At 44.9% G+C, this 19,849-nt stretch overlaps 1 protein-coding gene across 2 annotated transcripts in view; it reads left to right on the forward strand.

Moving 5' to 3' along the window:
- PLEKHA3 (pleckstrin homology domain containing A3) overlaps positions 1–19,849 on the forward strand; it is a 233,909-nt gene that overhangs the window by 19,412 nt on the left and 194,648 nt on the right. For both annotated transcript variants that reach the window (XM_086956203.1, XM_086956204.1), the window contains exon 2: positions 6,757–6,873. In XM_086956203.1, the coding sequence (XP_086812329.1) occupies positions 6,757–6,873 (117 nt within the window). The remainder of the gene's footprint in view (positions 1–6,756; positions 6,874–19,849) is intronic.

The following is a 19,849-nucleotide window of genomic DNA, read 5'->3' on the forward strand; positions in this document are numbered from 1 at the left end:
AGTAGTTCTTAAAATAATATGATAGATATGCGCCATACATCCAGCAATCACATGCCTGTACCCAGAAATCATACGCCTGTACCCAATGCTTTTGGCAACACTTGCGCTTCATCCTAGGTAAATCTCTGTAAATAAGAACAGTACTCAACCCTAACAGAAAAACATCTTGAATATTTTTCTCACAGTTGATTTAAAATGCAATGCTGGGATGTGTAACCATCTTCACCAACACTAAGGTGGTGAGTGACATTACAATCCTCCAAGCTCTTCATTCAGCATACACCACGGGGGACTGCGCACTGTCTCACGTTCCACAAGAACTTGAAACATGTTATAAAACATAAAATCTGGTTTCAAAACACCACCAAGCCCCTATGCTCTCATTAGCCCCGTGGGAACCTTTCCATAACTTGAAACTTAGTTACCTGCCAAAAAGCCATTCTTCTCATTTTACTCTACTTAATCGGTTGTCCAGTCCCGAGTGCTTTCTCTGTATACAAAACAAGCATTGGAAATGCAATAGGTCTCGCATATGTTTGATTTTGTGCTTTTGGCTTTGTAAATGGCAATGTGTTTTACCCATTTGTTATGGAGTGTATGTATGCGTATGTAGTGGAATTATGTGGGTTGTATTGGAATTTTTATTTGTGGAGCAGCATGAAACATAAGGAAGGAGGGTGAAGAGAGCAGCATGGTGCCCACGTGAGGAGAAGAGCAGCTTGAGACACAAGGAAGGAAAGTCTGGAGAAGAGGAGCGTGAGGTACAAGGAGGAGAGAGAGGAGGAGAAGAGCAGCGTGAGGCACAAGGACGGAGAGTGAGGAGAAGAGCAGCATGAGGCACAAGGAAGGAGAGTGAGCAGGGCCTTCTTTAGGCGCTGATCCATGAAGGGGGGCGCTGTGACCTCAGGGGGACGCTGTGCTAAGCAATATATTATAATAGAAGAGATGAGGGGCACTTTTGTAGGTGGCAGTGAGAGAATCCAAGGAGGTGTCATTAGACGTGGCGTCGCCAAAAGTGATTGTTACACCGAGCACCACCAACGCTTATGCCGGACCTGAGAGTGAGGAGAAAAGCAGCGTGAGGCACAAGGACGGAGAGTTAGGAGAAGAGCACCAAGAGGGACAAGTAAGTAGAGTGAGGAGAAGAGCATCATGAAGCACAATGACAGAGAGTGAGGAGGGGAAAAGCAGCGCGAGGCACAAGGATGGAGAGTCAGGAGAAGAGCAGCATGAGGCATAAGGAAGGAGAATGACGAGAATAGCAGCGTGAGACAAATTAAGGCCCCCCCCTTTTTTTTTTTTTTAAAAGAAAGAGGTAGGAGCAGAAAACTAATTTTTGTTTTTGGGAGTTTTACATAGCACGAACTAGACCCGAAGGTATCCGAGCGCTTTACAGGTGTACCGGTTGCTTTACAGATGGACACAATCATTTTTTTTTGTTAGTCACAGGGAGATTAGGTGATTTCCCAGAATCACAGGATGTTGATCGTCCCTGCCGAGACTCAAACCCGGTCCCCAGCTTCGAGGTCGACTGCTCTAGCCGTTAGGCCACATCCCCTTCCCATGTTTGCTAATTAAATTGCTAATAGTAGTACTAGAAGCAAGTAAGTAAAAACATTTATCCTCCAATATAATGTATAAAAATGTCTTAACTTAGAACCATGAATTAAATGTTTGTTACCCTTCCTCTCCCGATTCTTGTACCAATCCAGTAATAAATCGGGCTGTAAGGAGAGTTGAGGAATTATATTTCCCCCAAAAACATAACAATAGGCCCTCTGAAATACCAAAAGTTTCCATTTTCTTCATGTAAGAAAAAAAAACAGCCTCCAAACACCATGCTTTTACAATAGCATATTCAATGCTAGAGCTATTGGCATTGTAAATGAAAATGTATTTTACCCATGTGTTCAGGTTTGCAATGCAGTGGCCTTTGAGACCTTATAAGGAATGCAGTCACCAAGGCAAAAGAAGGACGTTGCATCAGGCGAAGGTATCTAAAGATCAGCTTAGCATAAACACCCACATATCCCAGGCTCCACCCCTCCTCTCACGCAATGACAAATGTTCAGGTCATATTATAAGCTAATCGTGTTAGAAACTGTAAACATTCCACTAAAAGATAATAAAAAAAGGTAGATTGTGAAACTGGCACATTTGTACCATTTTTCGTGGGCAGGTTAACATTGAAGTATGTGTATTTTCTAGTTGCCTGGTTGTGAGGCAAATTGTACACATTAGGAGCATCTAGATGAAGGAATACAAACAATGTCTTTCTAAAACGGACAAATAACGTTCATGCAATGTCAAAACAAGCTTTGGACTCCTCTATATGATTAATATATTGGGAGGCAGTGAAGCCAACCTATAACCTACACTGTAATATCATGTTTGCTCTTGATATTTTCTTTGGTTAGTAGCGCCATGAAATCTTATGGTGTACATTTGCTCTACATATATACATTTAAGATAACACGTGACAGGATCCCACCAATGTGCAGGGTGAAACAACGAATTTCTGGTGTGGCTCCATGTAGATACTCACACTGAGGACAAATTAATGCTGGACGCCCTCCGATTGACAAAACGTCTTCCCATCCTAAAGCAATCATACTCTGGAAGAGCTCCCAGTACATGGAATGATACACAACATATCCAGCAAGCCACTACACCCTGCAATTTGAAAGGAAACTCACATAACCTAAAAAACATTTTATCTAGTCTCATCTTTTGTATTTAGTCTTCTCAAATCCTCAGCTACAAAGATGGCACCATCTTTTTGAATATCTAACATTCCTGTTTATAACTTGTTCTTTGCTTGTCTCGCTATTATTCTATGTTTGTCTCTCTGTCACCTCATGTCCTGGGTACCCTCTGCAGTGTACTTTGTGGATCTTACATCTAAATGGATATGCGAGGAATTTAGAGCAGTATCAGGACCATGCATTAATAGACTTACTGCGGGCCTTTTGAGGGTCCAGTGAGGAACGAATACAGACCTCTAGAGGTCTAGGTTGGGGCCTACAGCAAGCCTTTAGAGAGACAAGTGAGGGATTTAATGTAGGCCTCTGGGGGGTACATCGATGGATTTTCCGCAGGCCTCTAGAATGTGCATTTTGAGATTTCGCATCAGGCCCGAGAGAGCTACCAGGGGCTTTCAGTAGACCTCTGATGGGGTCCATTGAAGAACTTACAGCAGGCCCTTGGAGGTTGAAGAGAGGGATCTGCAGCAGGCCTCAAAAGAGCAAAGCGAGGGTGTGCAGGAGTGCTTTGGAAGACACAGACTAAGATTCAAAGTCACACCAGGTTTCTGTAAGACAGGAAGGTCCAAAGATCACGAAATGGCAATTGTTAGGAAGACGCAGTTAAGAATTGACATCAGACCTGTGAATGAATTTACGGAAGGCTGCGGAGGGTGCAGTGAGCGACCTACGTGACGCATGGGGGCGAAAGGGGGGGCAACAAAATTAATATGAAAGTTAGGGTTAGGGATCCCACCGGATCCAGGTCACTCGACAACTAGGACTATCCCTTTTGATTGAACAAACCCTTAAGGGCGTTGAGTCCATTGGTATAGGAAAGGCCTAATTCTTGTTTAAAATTTTGCGTGGTTAACAATGTCACCAGTGCCTACCCACAGGTGCATTAACCATCCAATTACCAAATGAGTAGTGCATTTATACGAGATTTCCAAATGAACCCATTTACTGGGTTCTTAAATATCTGATATTAAATATATTAGAAAATAGAAGTCTTTCTGGTTCATCGTCTTTTTAGTGCCATGTGTTCAATAAAAACGAATCTGAAATTGGAGGGATAAACTTTTACATCGAAGACGAGTGAGAGGTTGCAAAATGTTAAGGCTCTTCACTACTACAGGACAAGAGAAAGGACAGTGGAAGTCCCGGAGCGCCGGTTTCAGCCCCATGGTCCTGCATACAAAGCATGTGAAGGGTTTTCTGTACCAGCACCTGGCCCGAGTTCACCTCTGCTTGTAGGAGTCCGTCCCCTTCTTAGGTCTGCAAAGGAGGCGTTGCAGCATAGAATGAGAACCTTGCTATTATCATACACTTTGGGAAACCCTTAAGGAAGAGCCTAGACATAGCTTTCACTCCCACAGAGTAGGTGGAAGGCAGCAACCCGTCCACCTCATACTTGCAAGTGCAATATCTACAGCCAGTACTGAAGCTAAACGGAAGTTCCGCAAGACCGCAGACCTGCGTGGCAGTTCATTTTGCCCAGCGGGTCCCAAGTCTCTCGCGCACCTCAGCCGATGGGGTGAGCTGCGCACTCGTAGGTGTGTGGCGAAGTAGCCCTGCACCTCAAGGCATTAAGAGGGTGGCCATGTCTTGTATTGCAATTATATAGCGCTTATTAGCACCACTAAGGCGTCAAAGCGCTTTATGGAGAATATACGCTATGAGATACAGTTTTCTTCACGATTCCTGATTATACGAGAGCATGTCTGTAGGTTTAATTTTTTTCAAACATTTTCCATTAATATTAATAGGGGACAAGCTTTTATGGGTTGGATTCATCCGCACTCGGCTGCTCCCATTATTGAATGTGGTGTGATATCAGTCGACCATTGTACCATGTTAACATTGCCATAAATGTGAGGATCTGCTGCTGATAAGCACAGCTGTTTGTTTTCAGTGTTTGCTTTCTATAAATGCTAATGCTTTCAGGACTAGAGGTACTCCTGCTTTCGAGCACAGCCAAATGTTTTACATGCATGTTTTACTCCTTGTATATTCAGTGTACAATGGAAATGCTTTACTTGTTTCGGCTAAAGACATGGTGTTTTAGGATCGCACGGTGGGATGCTTTCGTTCTAATGCTCTTAACCCCTTCGATGCTGTTGATGGAACGGTTCCGTTATGCACGTCGGTTGAGCTGTGCGGATGGCGGAACCGTTCCGTCATGACTCCGCCCGCGCAAGGCGGAGTCAGCATGGGCGGGGAATTCGCGCCGCAGCGATGCAGTTAAGCAATCTACGCAGAAAACGAAATTCCCGAAAGCTGCCGACTTTGGAGCTGGAAAACAGGGTTGCAGTCTCTGCAGTATCACTTAATTATAAATAAATAAACAGCGATCTCGGAGAGGGGCGGGGAGAGAGAAATAAAAAAAAACACCACACGTGGAGGGGCGAGACGGATAAGAAATAAAACGAGCATTGGCCGCGCAGCAGTAAAGCTGCACGGCCGTGAAAGGATCATCTGCATTTTTAAAAAAAAGGCATCCAGCAACAAACATAATCAGCACCGCCTCTCCCCTACCTCCTCCACCGCCCAGGAACTCACATGAATGACGGCACAAACAAAACAAACAAAAAAAAACGGGCGGGAACAGAATACTGAATCCCGCCCCTCCAGGACTCCCTGCCCTGCCTCATGGTTGCCAAGGCAATATTTCTGAAAATATTGTCGTGCTACCGTAAGGCAGGTCATGGAGTCCTCGAGAGGTGGGATCCAGAGCAGACAAATCTGCTGAACAGGAGCTTTTTCCAATGGCAGGCCTCCGTTTCGAGAGGCCTGCCAATGGAAAAACGGGGCGTGGTTTCAAGCAGTACTGAAATTCTCCTGTTCACAATAGGTCTTTGCCTCCAGCAGGGCCATGCCCTGCAATGGAGGCTTCGACCTAAAAACACACACGATGGACCTGTTTTCATTCACAGTCAATTACCCTCAGCCCACACACGACTTACAATTCTGTTCTTACCTTCGACTGGCAGCTTACCACTTTGATGAAAAGCACCCTTTCTCCAAACCCCACCGAGTGACGGCCATGCATCTCTGTTTACACCACTACCATTCAGAACCATGCTTCCATTCACATGCATCCAAGGCACTGCTTGCCGTAAATCTTTTAAACAAACCTTGATTTATTGCCAGTGCTGGCTGTACCCTCAGGCCGATATATTCAAACTCCGCTTTACTGATCTTTCTGTTCAGTCGTGGCGCCTGATTTCACTAAACCTTACCGCTCATAGATGTTACCCTCTTACTACTGAAAAGTTTTAATGTGCATTTCGGATTTAGTCATCCTACTGTGCACTGTGCCTTTTACTATGTTAGTGGCACATAAATCTATCTATATATATAATTTATATTGCCTGTAAAAATAGTACATTTGTTTGCCCATTTCACATTGAGCCACATTCAGTGTAATGCATAACAGACATAAACATAATTTGCATTTGTAAAGCAAACGTTCACCCAGAAGGGGTATCTTGGCTTTGAATAACAGATGTTTATTGTTACCCAACTTAACGGTACTCATTTTATCCACCTCCGAAGGATTAAAGGCCGAGTGTACCCGCCGGGGTTTGAACCTGTGAGTATGTGGTCAGACACAGGCACCTACAGTGCGCACCTTAGTCTACTAAGCCTCCAGACCAGGCTTAAATGCATATATTACTGTTGTTTGTATAATGATATTTATATAAATGTTGACAATAAACACATGCTGTACGTTACATTCGCATGGCAGCCTTTCTCCACCATGCTACAGTGTTTTTTGTGTTGTTTTTTCTTGTTTATTTAGTTCAAGTTGACGGTTTACCATGTCTCTCACAGACTGGTGTCCTCCGCTTTGCATTTTTCAGGGAAAATACATAAAATGTATTACGCATTAGTAGAAGAGGTGGGTTCCTATAGGTTCTCTTTGAATAGCTAGAAAGAGGAGATAGAGATGCTGGTAAAAAACTGCTATTCTGAGGGACAATTTTCAACATGTCTATTTGTTTTGATTTAGGTTGGCAGCCGCGCTGGTTTGTTTTGGAAAATGGAATTTTATCCTACTATGACTCGCAAGAGGATGTTTGCAAGGGGAGCAAGGGCAGCATTAAGATGGCTGTGTGTGAAATTAAAGGTATGTGTTACTATATGTGTACTTGAAATAGATCACATTTATACTTTTATATCCACAATCCTGTTATGAAAACTGATTCAATGAAGTATGCTACATCAGTAGTATAAATGTTCATTTCTGATGAGACATATTATGATGAAAACATTCCTGGGCTGATTGAGATGTTGGTTGGAGTTTTCTACGACCGATGTCCCTGCGGTTTTGAGACCGACCAACCTCTGGTTGGCAGTCCGAAACCGCAGTTACAATGCAACTGCACATTTCCATATGGGAGCCTGTGCGGCACTCGGAAACCGGCCGCAGCACAAGCTCTCAATGGGGATCACTGCAAATCCCTGCACCGTGTGGCAGGTACCTCATGGAGCCTACCGCACGATGCAGGTATTTACAGCGGAGCACCATTGGTGGCCCCTCGGCTTCCAAACGGAGGCCATGGAGAGAGGGGGGCCGTGCTAGGGTCCCCCAGAGTCGCTTTCCTTCAGGCTTTCCATGTCGGAAATCCTACCATAGAAAGCCTGTCGGAAACTGACATCATAATCCCGGTGGCAGAAACACCGTCCGAAAGGGATTATGTTCGGTTTCCAACTGTCCGATGGGCTCCTTGAGCCTATCGGAAGCCAGCTGGAATGACCGGCCAGTTTGAATTCTGACCATCGTAATATGGCAGTCGAATTCAAATCAAGGATGTCGGTTGGAAAGGACCAACATCCTAATTAGATCCTTAATGTTCTATAACTTGAATTTGTGTCCATATATACAAGGTTCTTGTATTGCTCTTATTTAGGTCTCTCCTTTTGAGTATTTTATTTATTTTATTTTACTGGCTTGATCCGGAGGTCTCCGAGCGCTTTACATGAGGATCCGAGCGTTACAGGTTACATAGTTACATCAATTGCAGGCTTCAAATAAAGACCTAGGAGAAAACAAAACATGAGATGCGTCTGAGGGAAGGAAACACAACAGGGGGATTAGGAAAACAATGTCAAATGTCCAGCTGGGTAGGTGTCGGCCGAGGGGGTGAACCAGAGCCAAAACTCATCTATAGCTGCATAGGACAGCTCCACCGGGCATCGGACAAGGTTGCTCGGGCTCCGAGGTAAGAACAAACAGTTATGGTATGGTTCTTTTGACTTCTTGGTGTGGATAAATTACTTGGCAGAAGAGGTGTAGATACTTAAGTAGTACATACAGCGGTTTCCCCATTGGCTAATATTGTAGCAGAGGCAAATTTAGGTGGGAGACAGCAGAAATAAAGCCATTTTTTGCTTAAACATTGGGATTCTCCCGCCTGAGTCGGGTCTATTAGCATGTATGGTGGTAGTCTAACATGATAAGATTGACCTTATCCTAATGTATATAATATATTAGTACTAATTGTATCTGCCCTGCTTAAATTGTTGTCTGTAACAAATGGCTGAGCAAGGTCTGACAACTCCCCAAAATACGGCTCCAAAGAGGAGTCTAAGAATGAGGCATCTTAAGTGTGAATAAAGATAAACATGAGACGTTTCTGTCTAGTGGAAAATATTGTAAATCTTATTGAACATTTTTGTTGTTTTCAAAAGGCTGCAGTCTTATTTTATATTTTATGATCAGTAAAAAGCCTTCCCTGAAAACACTTACAAAGTACCTGCCAAATATAGGGCTTGGAAAAGCATTGACAACCTTCTCTTTACAGAACAACTTTCTTCAACCCAACCTTTAATCCCTTCAGAACCTAATTTAGCATCAGCAACTTATGAAAATTGGTTGCATAATGCATTTAATAGGTTGGTGCTGGAAAAAACCCACTCTAAAAACCGGTTATCCCCGTCGGCCCCATGGTTCTCAGAAACACTCAGAGACCAAAAGAAAATATGTAGAAACAGGGAAAGAGAATGGCGTAAAGAGTACTTTAGTCAGGAAAAACTCCTTTATAAAGAGGCTCTTGCTAAATACAAACTCTTAATTATTCAGGAAAAAAGTAACTACTACATCGCACAGATTGAGACAGCAAAAAAATTCCTATAAACAGCTATTCCGAGTAGTCTCCGAAATATCCAGCTCCACCTCCACTGCTGTTCCTCTTGTTCCCTCTCAGTCACTATGCAACTCCTAAGCTGAACACTTATTCGAAAAAGTAAATAACATCTACTCCAAATTTCCACTCAGACAATTGTGGCGAATTTATCCCCCACAGAGCATATAGCTGAACATACGTTAACACAATTTGACAATACAACTCCAGATCAGATTCTTAACCTGATGTCCGCAATCAAATCGGGATTAGCTAATGACCCCTGTCCGCCGGCTGTACTTATACCCGTTGCGGATCAGGGGGCATCTGTCCACTCCTATCAAATAATTTAATGAACACTCAACTCTCAATTTATTGATGATCATCACCTTCTAACGACACTCAGTTTGGGTTTCGCAGAGGGCATGGAACAGAAACCGCACTTATAAAGGCGTCTGAAGATATTAGAATCATCTTGGACCAGGGTGGAATGGCGGTTCTCATCCTTTTGGAATTCTCAGCCGCCTTTGACACGGTCTATCACAACATCCTGATCGACCCTGTCACTAAACTGGGCGTCCAACTCCAGGCACAAGACTTGCTGTCATCCTTTCTAACCTCACGCACCCAAGCAGTAAATTTGGGCATGTTTCATTTGGCACAACTGGCCCTCCCGTGTGGGGTACCTCAAGGTTCATCGCTTAGTCCGACACTCTTTAACATCTATGTGTCGGACTTAGCTAGAATCATTAAAGCACACGGGATGGGCCTTACATCTTATGCCGATGATACACAACTGGTTCTGGCAATAAATAACAATGGTGACAAAGTAGCAGCCGAGTTCCAAAAAGGCCTGCTGCCATCAGTAGCTGGATGGCCAGCAATTGCCTTAAATTGACCGCTGACAAAACAGAGGTCATGATAATTGCAAAGCTATCCCCCGGCTGGTCACAGTCCTGGTGGCCTCAGACTTTAGGCCCCCCCTCCGACCCCAGTTACCAAGGTCAGGAATCTGGGTGTCCTATTCGATGACAGACTGACTTTTTCATCGCACGTCAATTCAGTAGTCTCGGCCTCACTGTTTAAACTATGAATGATAAAGGAAATACCGGAAAGACTCTGTCAGTATGTTAGTCTTATCCTCCATAGACTACTGTAATGGGCTGTTTGTAAATGCACAGAAGGTCATCCAAAAGCTACAATCAGTCCAAAACACAGCAGCCAGACTACTGTCCAGAACGCCCAAGTTTAAGTCCATCTCTCATGTTACTAGAAAGTATCATTGGCTTTCGGTGCAGAATCGCATCAAATTTAAGGCCTTGTGTATCGCCTTCAATGCCACCCGGAACGCTGGACCCCAATTTCGAACAAAGGAGCTAGCAACCTACACTCCTAATAGGGCTTTACGCTCAGCCACTGCATTTTTGCTGAAGGTTCCCCGTGATAAAACAGAAACATGGGCTGACAAGAGATTCATTGTCACCACGACCAGACTCTGAAACTCACTTCCGTTACAGATCAGATTTTGTCAGTCTTTGCTTACTTTCAGAAAAATTTCCACAACCTGGTTGTTTAATCAATAGTGCACGCCGCCCAGTATTTACCGCAGTCCGCAGCGCTGAGACACCTATGGGTATTTGAGCGCTTTACAAATCTCAAAATAAATAAAAATAAATATTTTAAGTATAAGGTCCTATAACTGCATCCTCTTCAGCACCCATCCAGAAAGCTCTTGGTTGTGGCACAGGCAATGGGGATACAGCAATGATGCTCAGCACTTCAAGGGCCTTATCAGCAGTCTTTATGGTGCTTGTTCCTGGAGTGGGATCCAAAGCAGACTTTGTCACCCGGAGTCTTTGGTCGTTCTTGCATCACTGTACTCAGACCTTTTCACTTCCTCTGCAGAGGCAACATGATGTATGTTATTGGTCGTTCTTGCATCACTGTACTCGGACCTTTTCACTTCCTCTGCAGAGGCAGCATGGTGTATGTTATTTCTTTTTATTTTGTTTGCCAGCATACTTGTCGTAAATGTGGGATCAGCAATTCTGCTTATTTCCTAATTTCATTCTTTTGTCTTCTCTCTTCCTCCTCTACGACTTTCTCCCTGTTTCTCATTCTTAGCGTATCCTTGCTTCACATTGTTTGGAAAATGTTGTTCTTCTGACACTCAGTTGTCAGCAGTACCATTGTCTAATTCATCCTACTGCCAGTAGCATATATTCCTAGTGCACATACAGTCTGCACAAACTCTGTGCAAGCACATGGTGGTACGGGTGTGACAAGGGTTTGACCGCATTACAAAGTGGAGCATGAGTCTCTGTTGTAAAACATTCGTCTTGACCAAACGGTCAGGTTCAATAGTGACCATTTTCTTGTCTAACATTCTAGTTTTCATTATAGAGATAACATTATGGTATATCCTTGCACCGATTACACCCACATATCTAAGTTCATCCTTTTTTTATTTCATAATCCATTGTGAAAATTGATAGCGAGGATTTGGTTATCATTAGGACTAGAGAAAGTGTTAATGTAGGAAAGTTAAGGGATACAAGAGCTCTCTAGATCTGAAATGAACAACAATAAATTATCAGCTTAAAACTATATCTTAATTTTCTACCGAATGCTTGCAAACATCAAAGTATGCCTTAAAAAAAAAAATCAAATTTTCACTGTTTTCCTGGGGGTGTTTGCAGTAGTTAGGCCCGGGGCCTGACACCACTCAGAGAATCTGGCTTTGTATTCCCCAGGGCCCAGGCTCTCTAAAACAGGCATTGGCATAGCCAATAGGTCTCGCCTTTGGGACCTTATAAGTGTTTTGCCAGAGACTCGCACAGAAGTAACAATTGGCATACTAGCAGAAAGCCCACACATGGAATTGGTGGAATGGGGGAGGATATATCCAAAACAGGCAGGATGGGGAGGGATATACCTAAAACAGACAGTGGGATGGAGGGTGGTTTTAGCCACAGCAGTGGGTAAGATGGAGTGTTTTAGCCACAGCAGTGGGTAGTATGGGGCTAAAGCCACAGTAGAGGGTAGGGGGAGCAGATATAGCGCACCTTGTTTGGGGGGATGGGGATGGCGACACAGAAAAGTTTGTGATCGGCAATCACTGGACACATTAACCTGCTAAACACACAAGAATTCAATTGCTGGACAAAGGCAAACAATAAATAACAGTGCGGCCCGCAGTGCAGATTAATAAAAAGTTAAAGCAGTAGCAACATTCTGAACCGAAAAACAAATCACAATAAATGAAGCAACAAGGTTTTACTAGAAGGGGAGAAAGAAACAACTTGTAGGTATGCGGGCCGAAGGATAGAGACTTTTACAGACCCATACCACCCACCAAAATACAAGGGCATCAACTAAAACAGAAACAATGAACATTCTGGGAGGTAATAACATGCACTTTTATGTTGCGCTTGGCGCCGAGAAGCCCATGAACTGGAATGCAGGGAGTTAAGCGTCCCCATCCTCCCCGCCCATGTTTCCGACTAAAGCCAGATGCCCTGTGCGGTTTAATGCAAACATGCTGGGCAGCTTCAATAAATGCAGGACCCTCCCGACCCGAACCCCGTGCTTGCGCATGCCCCAGCGTTACAATTGCGTCCGTGTTCAGTTTGCGACTGTTGAAAATCTGCAAACATTGCAATGTCAATTGTTGTTGTGAAAACACAGAAATGAACCAGTATTCCCGATTTCTGGTTGGAACTTCGGGTTTTATACCGGCGAGTGACCCTTAGGTGGGCAGAAAGTTTTGTGAAAGTGACACATATTTCTAAAGTGCGAGCATCACTAGAAACTAGTGAAGACACAAGTATTACCGAGACGTTCTCATTTCTCAGCGCTTGTTTTATCTTAACAGAGCTTTAATGCACACCAAACAGAAGGGAGCTTATTTGTAAAATCATTAGCTATTAAAAATTGTTTCTTCTTCACATGGGGCAGTGCAGCCAAATATGATTAAGGAAAGGTTAGAAAAAGAAAGAAAGAGGAGCTGAATCCGCTTTTATCCCACAGTACAGGGGCGGTGGGTGAGATTTGAAAGTGGTGGGGCGCAAAGTGATTTGCATACAGCACCGTAGCGAGCGCAGCGAGCGAGCCTGAACCCCAAAAGGAGGGTTTGGGGGGATTACCCCCCCCCCCAAGAAAATTTTGAAAAAAAAGAAGAAAAATCATGCATTTTTAAGCAAATTTGAGAAAGCAGGAAGGTTAATAAAGCAATTGTGGAAGTGCAGTTATTACATTAATAGATGGCTTAACATAGGTAGCTGCTTATTCAGTATATCCACAGAGCTTCATACATTCTGTCCTATTACGCTCAGGTGCTGAATTCAGACTATAAGACTTTCATGAAAATCTCAGATCAACAATATTCACACCTAAGGTGGGAGCAAACAAGGCACTCCACACTTTTCTGGCAAAGAAACACATTTTAAATTACTGTAGGACTGGTATATACATCTGGCGAAACTCTACAAATAATACCCTAGTGCTAGTGCGCCTCGCTGCGCTGGCGAGATTGTGATAAGTTAACATAGGTGATCTACTTCATATGTCGTGGCCTTGTCCCAAAAATACGGCCCTTCTCGTTGTGCTTGCTTTCCTGCCCCCTGTTCCCTCGTTGTGCTTGCTTTCCTGCCCCCTGTTCCCTCATTGTGCTTGCTTTCCTGCCCCCTGTTCCCTGTGTGTGGCTCTCTGTGTGTGTGGGGCTCTGCGTGTGTGTGTGTGGGGGGCTCTGTGTGTGTGTGTGGGGGCTCTAGGTGTGTACGGCTCTGTGTGTGTGTGGGGCTCTGTGTGTGTGTGGGGCTCTGCGTGTGTGTGTGTGTGGGGCTCTGTGTGTGTGTGGGGCTCTGTGTGTGTGTGGGGCTCTGTGTGTGTGGGGGGCTCTGTGTGTGTGGGGGGCTCTGTGTGTGTGGGGGGCTCTGTGTGTGTGGGGGGCTCTCTGTGTGTGGGGGGGCTCTGTGTGTGTGTGGGTCCTGTGTGTGTGAAGGGTTCTGTGTGTGTGTGTGAAGGGCTCTGTGTGTGTGGGGGCTCTGTGTCTGTGGGGGCTCTGTGTGTGTGGGGGCTCTGTGTGTGTTGGGCTCTGTGTGTGTTGGGCTCTGTGTGTGTTGGGCTCTGTCTGGCTGTGTGTGTTGGGCTCTGTCTGGCTGTGTGTGTGGCTCTGTCTGGCTGTGTGTGTGGCTCTGTCTGGCTGTGTGTGTGGCTCTGTCTGGCTGTGTGTGTGGCTCTGTCTGGCTCTGTGGTTGTGTGTGTGGCTCTGTGTGTGTGTCGGTGGCGGTGTAGGTGGCTCTGTGTACGGGTGAGTGGCTGTATGTGGGTGGCCGCTATGTGCAAAAAAACACTTGCGAGTGCAAAATGAGGGTACAGTGTCTGCCCTTTAAAGTCCAGTGAGCTCTGCACCGTTTTTCAATCAACACACCCTACCCAACAGCGGTCAATGAACCAATCCAGAGAAGAGTGGGAGCACGGAGGACCACACAAGACACGATCAAAGGCTGACCCAACAGCTGCCGATGGACCACACCAGAGAAAAGAGGGGGGAAAGAGGGCGGTATAAGACTATCCAAAGCCAACCCAACAGTAAACGAGAAGAAACCCCAATGAAGTAATGTGATATGATTAAAAGCCAACTCAGTGACTGCTGATATACAGTGTGGCAGAAAGGAACAAAGATGGCTTTACAGAAGTGTGATAATGACATTAAACTCAATTTTAAAGGGAGTGCTGATAGAGAGAAGGTAGGGGTGAGAGTGAAATGATGTTAATGAAGACAGCTCAGGATCTATCAACATTGCTGGATAATAGAGAGAAGTCAGGGCGACAAAGAGCTGCACTATGTTTCAAACCAACCTTAACTAAATGTGTAAATGTGCGGTCTGACACCAATCTGATAAGACTGGGCTGATTGTTAAAACAATACCACAACGATCATGCCCATGCCAAGCTCCCTTTATGTGCCCGCACACAGCCACACACTATGGCAGTAAGCACAAGCACAGCACACTCTTTAATGTAGGTAGACAAACTCTGCACGTGCACACTGACTTTTATTGCATATAGGCACCCACGCTTAATATATGCACAGACTCCCTTTCCTTGTACAAACACACTCGCTGTATGCACTCAGTCACTACCCTTGAATGCACACATGCTTCGTGTGAGGCCACACTAGAACATGCTTCCCGCAGGGACATGTAGGCCACGCCTGTCTGCCCGCATCTACACTCTCCTCTATACAGATATACGATGCCCTAGTGTGTCCTCACCCACACTGTCCATGTTCACACTTTCCCTGCTGCCCAGGGTTGGACTGGCCTAAGGGGCAATCCGGCAGTGCCCGAGGGGCTAATCTGACAGGTCAGAGTGTAAGAAAGTTTTTGGCTTGTTTTATTACCTGCTGGGAGGGTTTTTATATTTCCCAGGGTGTACACACAGACCTCTTTCTCTCAATGGCTGCTCACCATCTCTCTCTCTCTGTCTCCGCACCCTCCTCCCTCCAGTTCTGTAGACAGCCACAGTATGCCACCGGGGACTCAAGTGTACCTGCAGCACACACTGCCCCCCCCTTACACAATTTCATTAAAGGAAAGAGACTAACATCCAATATATTCTCTCTAGATTGAAATGACGACATGGTGGTGTCCCACATCTAGCACCAGAATGTCACACCTTTGTCGAAACGGGAAACTCAAGGTCTAATAGAACATGGCGAGAGGCATAGGCTACCACATATGCTGGGACACTGCATACTACGCTGGTTGATAAACACACGGCCAAGACAAAGTTTTGCCGGGAGGTTTCAAGACTTAGTACGTGTACTAATAGCGAAGAGAGAAATTACGAATAATTGGAGGGCTACAAGGGGACCAAGAACAGAGATCTGGAAAAGAGAGCTGGAGAAGTGGGCAGACGCAGAAAATGGAATTCATAACTGCCAAGGTTTAAGATTGCTTATGTGTGACATTTTCAGAATTTCAATGTTATAATGAGTGACATTCAACAACTATGAGTGACGCTTTCTTGCTTGCAAAATCAAGCAATGAAGAAGAGGGAAACATATATAAATATCATATATTACACCCCTTTGAGCAACTAGAAACTCTAAGAAGATCTTAAAACTGCTGCAAAACTGACCTACTGCCCTTAAATAAACGTGTCGCCTGGAAGCAGTGCGTCACTGCAGTCAAGCCCCAGGTTCAGGTTTTTTTTAATGGAAGCGGGGGTGTGAGAAAGCTACATACATGAGGGTGCTTCCTGGACGCTGTGTGTCCCTGCAGCCAGGCCCCAGATTCAGGGATTGTGAGGGAATCAGGGGTGTGTGGGAAAGCTTCATACACCCAAAGTAGCATTGAGCATGGTTGAGCAGCAGGCAGTATTACCTATGCTCTAATCTCATCCTCCGAGAATTAAAGACAAAGCATTAATATGCAATATCAGAATGAGATACCCATCTAGTGATCAAATTGTTCAGTGAGAACCTGGTAAAGCTGTGACAAATCCCAGCTTCTCTGCATCACTAAATTGTGTTATCCTAGACAAAGTGTTTATTTCAGCCTTCTTTATGTTCATTATTACATATGAGAGTGCCTTCAAATATGTGTGTCATACAAATTAAAACATGTTTGTGTAAATCGTAATGGTACCAACTAATTGTGAAAAAAATTCCTTCATATCTTAGAGTTTAACTGTACTCTGCATATGTATAATACGTTACAGATATTGTACAACTGAATCAGAGGAAGGCATGCCTTCTGGGGTTACTAAATATTTTCTAAATAACACCATTGCTAAAATGCTGCAAGTAAATGACCTCTGCACAACAGATGTCATCAATTGGCTTGAGAGGTGCAAATTGGAATCCTGTTCATTGCTTTTTGTTGCAGTTTTATAGTGTGCTTTGGAGCACTTTACATGAGTACCAGTTATATTATAGATGGTCAGATTTGTTTTTTAGGAACAGTAAGATTAAGTAATTTGCCCATATTCACAGGATATTGAGCCAATGCCCAGACTTGAACCTGGTTCCCGAGTTCCAATGTCTGCAGCTCTGACGGAAACACCACATGCTCTGCCATGTTTCGTGTTTAATTTAATGGACTATAACGGGAATCTAGTTTGCCTATAGGTTACAAGTGAGAACTGACTTACCTCTCAGCAAACAGTCAGTAGAAAACACGTCATGCAGATAGAAAACAGTGCTCCCATGAGGTGAATGCTCCTTTCCTGGTGTTCCTTCTTTTAATGACTGCTCCCCTTTGAGTCTTCTGCTCCTGCCTTTTTCGCTAATATATAAGCTGAGTTTGTGATCCCCACTGTCTCACTTGGGCACCACCCCCACTGCCTTCCTTACAGCTGCTGGGAGGGGAGAGCCATGTGAAAGCTCTCCCAGTTGTGCGCCATAAAAGTATCCAACACCATGCGGCCTGCTCGACCACCTCCACGCAGTACACTGTGAGGGGTCACTCCACCTCGCCTCGGGCACTGCACTATACTGTGTTTAGCAAGGTACAGGCGACAGCATTTATAAGAATTACTTCAGGCACAGTTTTTGTTTTATGTGTACATCACCAGCAAAAACCGGAGCTCCAGACCAAACAGGCATACAAACAGCCTAGCTAAAATAAATCAGTTGGCACACTGACCTGCACAGCTACCTCTCAGGACTCGACTATACTTGACAGGCGGCAGGCCGGCAATGAAAAAGGAAGCTGCCGCCCGTCATGGCATACACTCCAATTATGTTTTTCAAGGTACTGACCTGGTAAATTCGGCAACATCCACCCATTCCGAAAACGAGTGCATTATCCCCAAATGCCCGAGCCAAACGACGTCATCACAACTTAGGAGAAGCCACACTGTTAGCACCCATAAAACAAATATTTATCAAGATGCAATGCGCTTATCTCTAGTTATATTTAACAATAGCTCAAGCCAAATCACACAATCTATGTTTGTAGAGGCCACATTAATGTTGGAACCCGTAGGACAATTGCTACTCACCACACTTATCCCCGCAGTCAGGTCTGGCGAGATCCCGTGAGTGCTGTGCAACAACCAGCCAGGCAAACGTCACAACGCAAGTCCAGAATAACCAATCACTGCATGGCTTCACAGTGAAGTCACACAGTGATTGGCCATGCAGTGCTGAGCCTGAGCCAGTGTGCCACCAGCCAATCCTGGCGCTGCATGCAGCGCCAGGATTGGCTAGCGAGGCACATTTGCTTCTCGCCCTGTCGCCCTTAGAAAACCCGGGCTGTGGCACCAAACAAGCACCCCTGGGTCCCGCTGGGGAACTTACAGTGCGCATGCTTGTGAAAGTCTTCAACTTTCCCAAGCATGCGCACTATAAGTTCCCCAACGAAACTGTGCCCTACGGTCTGCTGCAGCCTGAGTGTGGACTGTCACTCAAGCTGCAGCAGGCCACCCCCCTACACAATTCCCGCCGGCGGCTGATTGCTAGTATTCAATATATTTTATTGCGGCCGCGATGCGTCCATGGTGGCCTACGCCCCAATGGACGCACCGCTGCTGCCACAGTATTATGTAATGAGGTGCTTTTACAGCGCTGTGCAGCAAGATCGGGCTGCTTCAGAGCACGTTTTCCTTTATTTTAATGTCAGGGTTTGATGTAACCCAGACGCATGCGAACAGCAGAGGATGCTGTATAAAGAACTATTTTATTGTAGGAGGAACATTATAAACTTTAGGTGCTGTACATAAAACTATATTGTGTGTTGTGGGCGGTTTAAACCTGTATAGGAGCGGCGTGTACTTTTGACGGCATCAAAGAGCAGGGCTATATTTGTACATCACACATATTTGAATATTACGGATGCTACAATCTGCGTCACATGTTTTTTTTTTAGTGCAGTGTTGAATTGAACGTTTTCACAACTGTCTGTCAAATAATCAAACCTTTTCCATGGCCTCCTAATTGATTTAGTCATCTAGAACCGTGACTCAGAGCGAAAATAACAGAAGAGATGTCAAGCAGTCAAGGACAAAGCCTATGTTTCTTGTGGGACTACTAGTGCTGCGTGTTTCATATAGCGCCTAGTACTGTGCTTGTTACTATCACCCTACTCAAACACATTCAATATATCAACCTCAAAAGGATTAAATGGCGAGATCCATACACTGCACATACTTCAGAATAAAATAGCGAACGTGCAGCACTGACACACAAACAGTGCTGCAAACATAACTTTGATTCACAGACGCTATCCACTAAAGTTTACAGCTAGAAGCGATCTGTCCGGAGTGCACTCTTGAACCTACCTCTAGCTCCTTGGAGAGGGGCGCGAGTGGGGGGCAGCGGGCTGTCTTCGCCGCTGATATTTGGGACACAAAGCGGAGTGGTGGGGGTGGGCACACGGAGACAAGAAGGCACTGCAGCTGCAGCCCTGCGCGCCGCCGCCGCTGCTCGCTCCCGCAAGCAAAATGCCTTGGGAGTGAACCTTTGCAGAAGAGGTGGGACATGCACCCGCTTTTAGCCATTTGCGTGCTTTCAGTTCTTGAAAGACTCACACAAAAGCCAATCCGATGCGTGGAGGGACTCAGACCCACACAGAGTAGTTTTTGAGTGCTTAGAAGAAGCCTCACAGAGCAGCGCATGTGCGTTGGTTCAGGCTCGACCTAAAAAAAAGTAGAGACCGGGGGAAATGCAAGATAATGTGCTCGCCTGGATACCATCGCTTTATCCTACCTAGAATGAGTCACAAATGTTACTTTTTGGTTTAAAAACTATTTTCATTTAATTTAAAGCATGGAAAGCTCTAGACTTTGCGTGAATGGCAAAGTCCTTGCATGCAGTGCAGTTCTGCTGATTACACTTTACTCAAAATGTGTGGGTGGCCTATCAGCTAGGTTATGAAAGGCCCAGAAAAGCAATTTCAGAAAGGGCTTGTCTTGGACTTGGCCCTTTTTGCAGGATTATCCCCAAACTTTTTGCCATTCTTCTGTATTTTT

This window comes from Lissotriton vulgaris, chromosome 2_1 (genome assembly GCF_964263255.1).
Source record: "Lissotriton vulgaris chromosome 2_1, aLisVul1.2, whole genome shotgun sequence".
NCBI lineage: Eukaryota > Metazoa > Chordata > Amphibia > Caudata > Salamandridae > Lissotriton > Lissotriton vulgaris.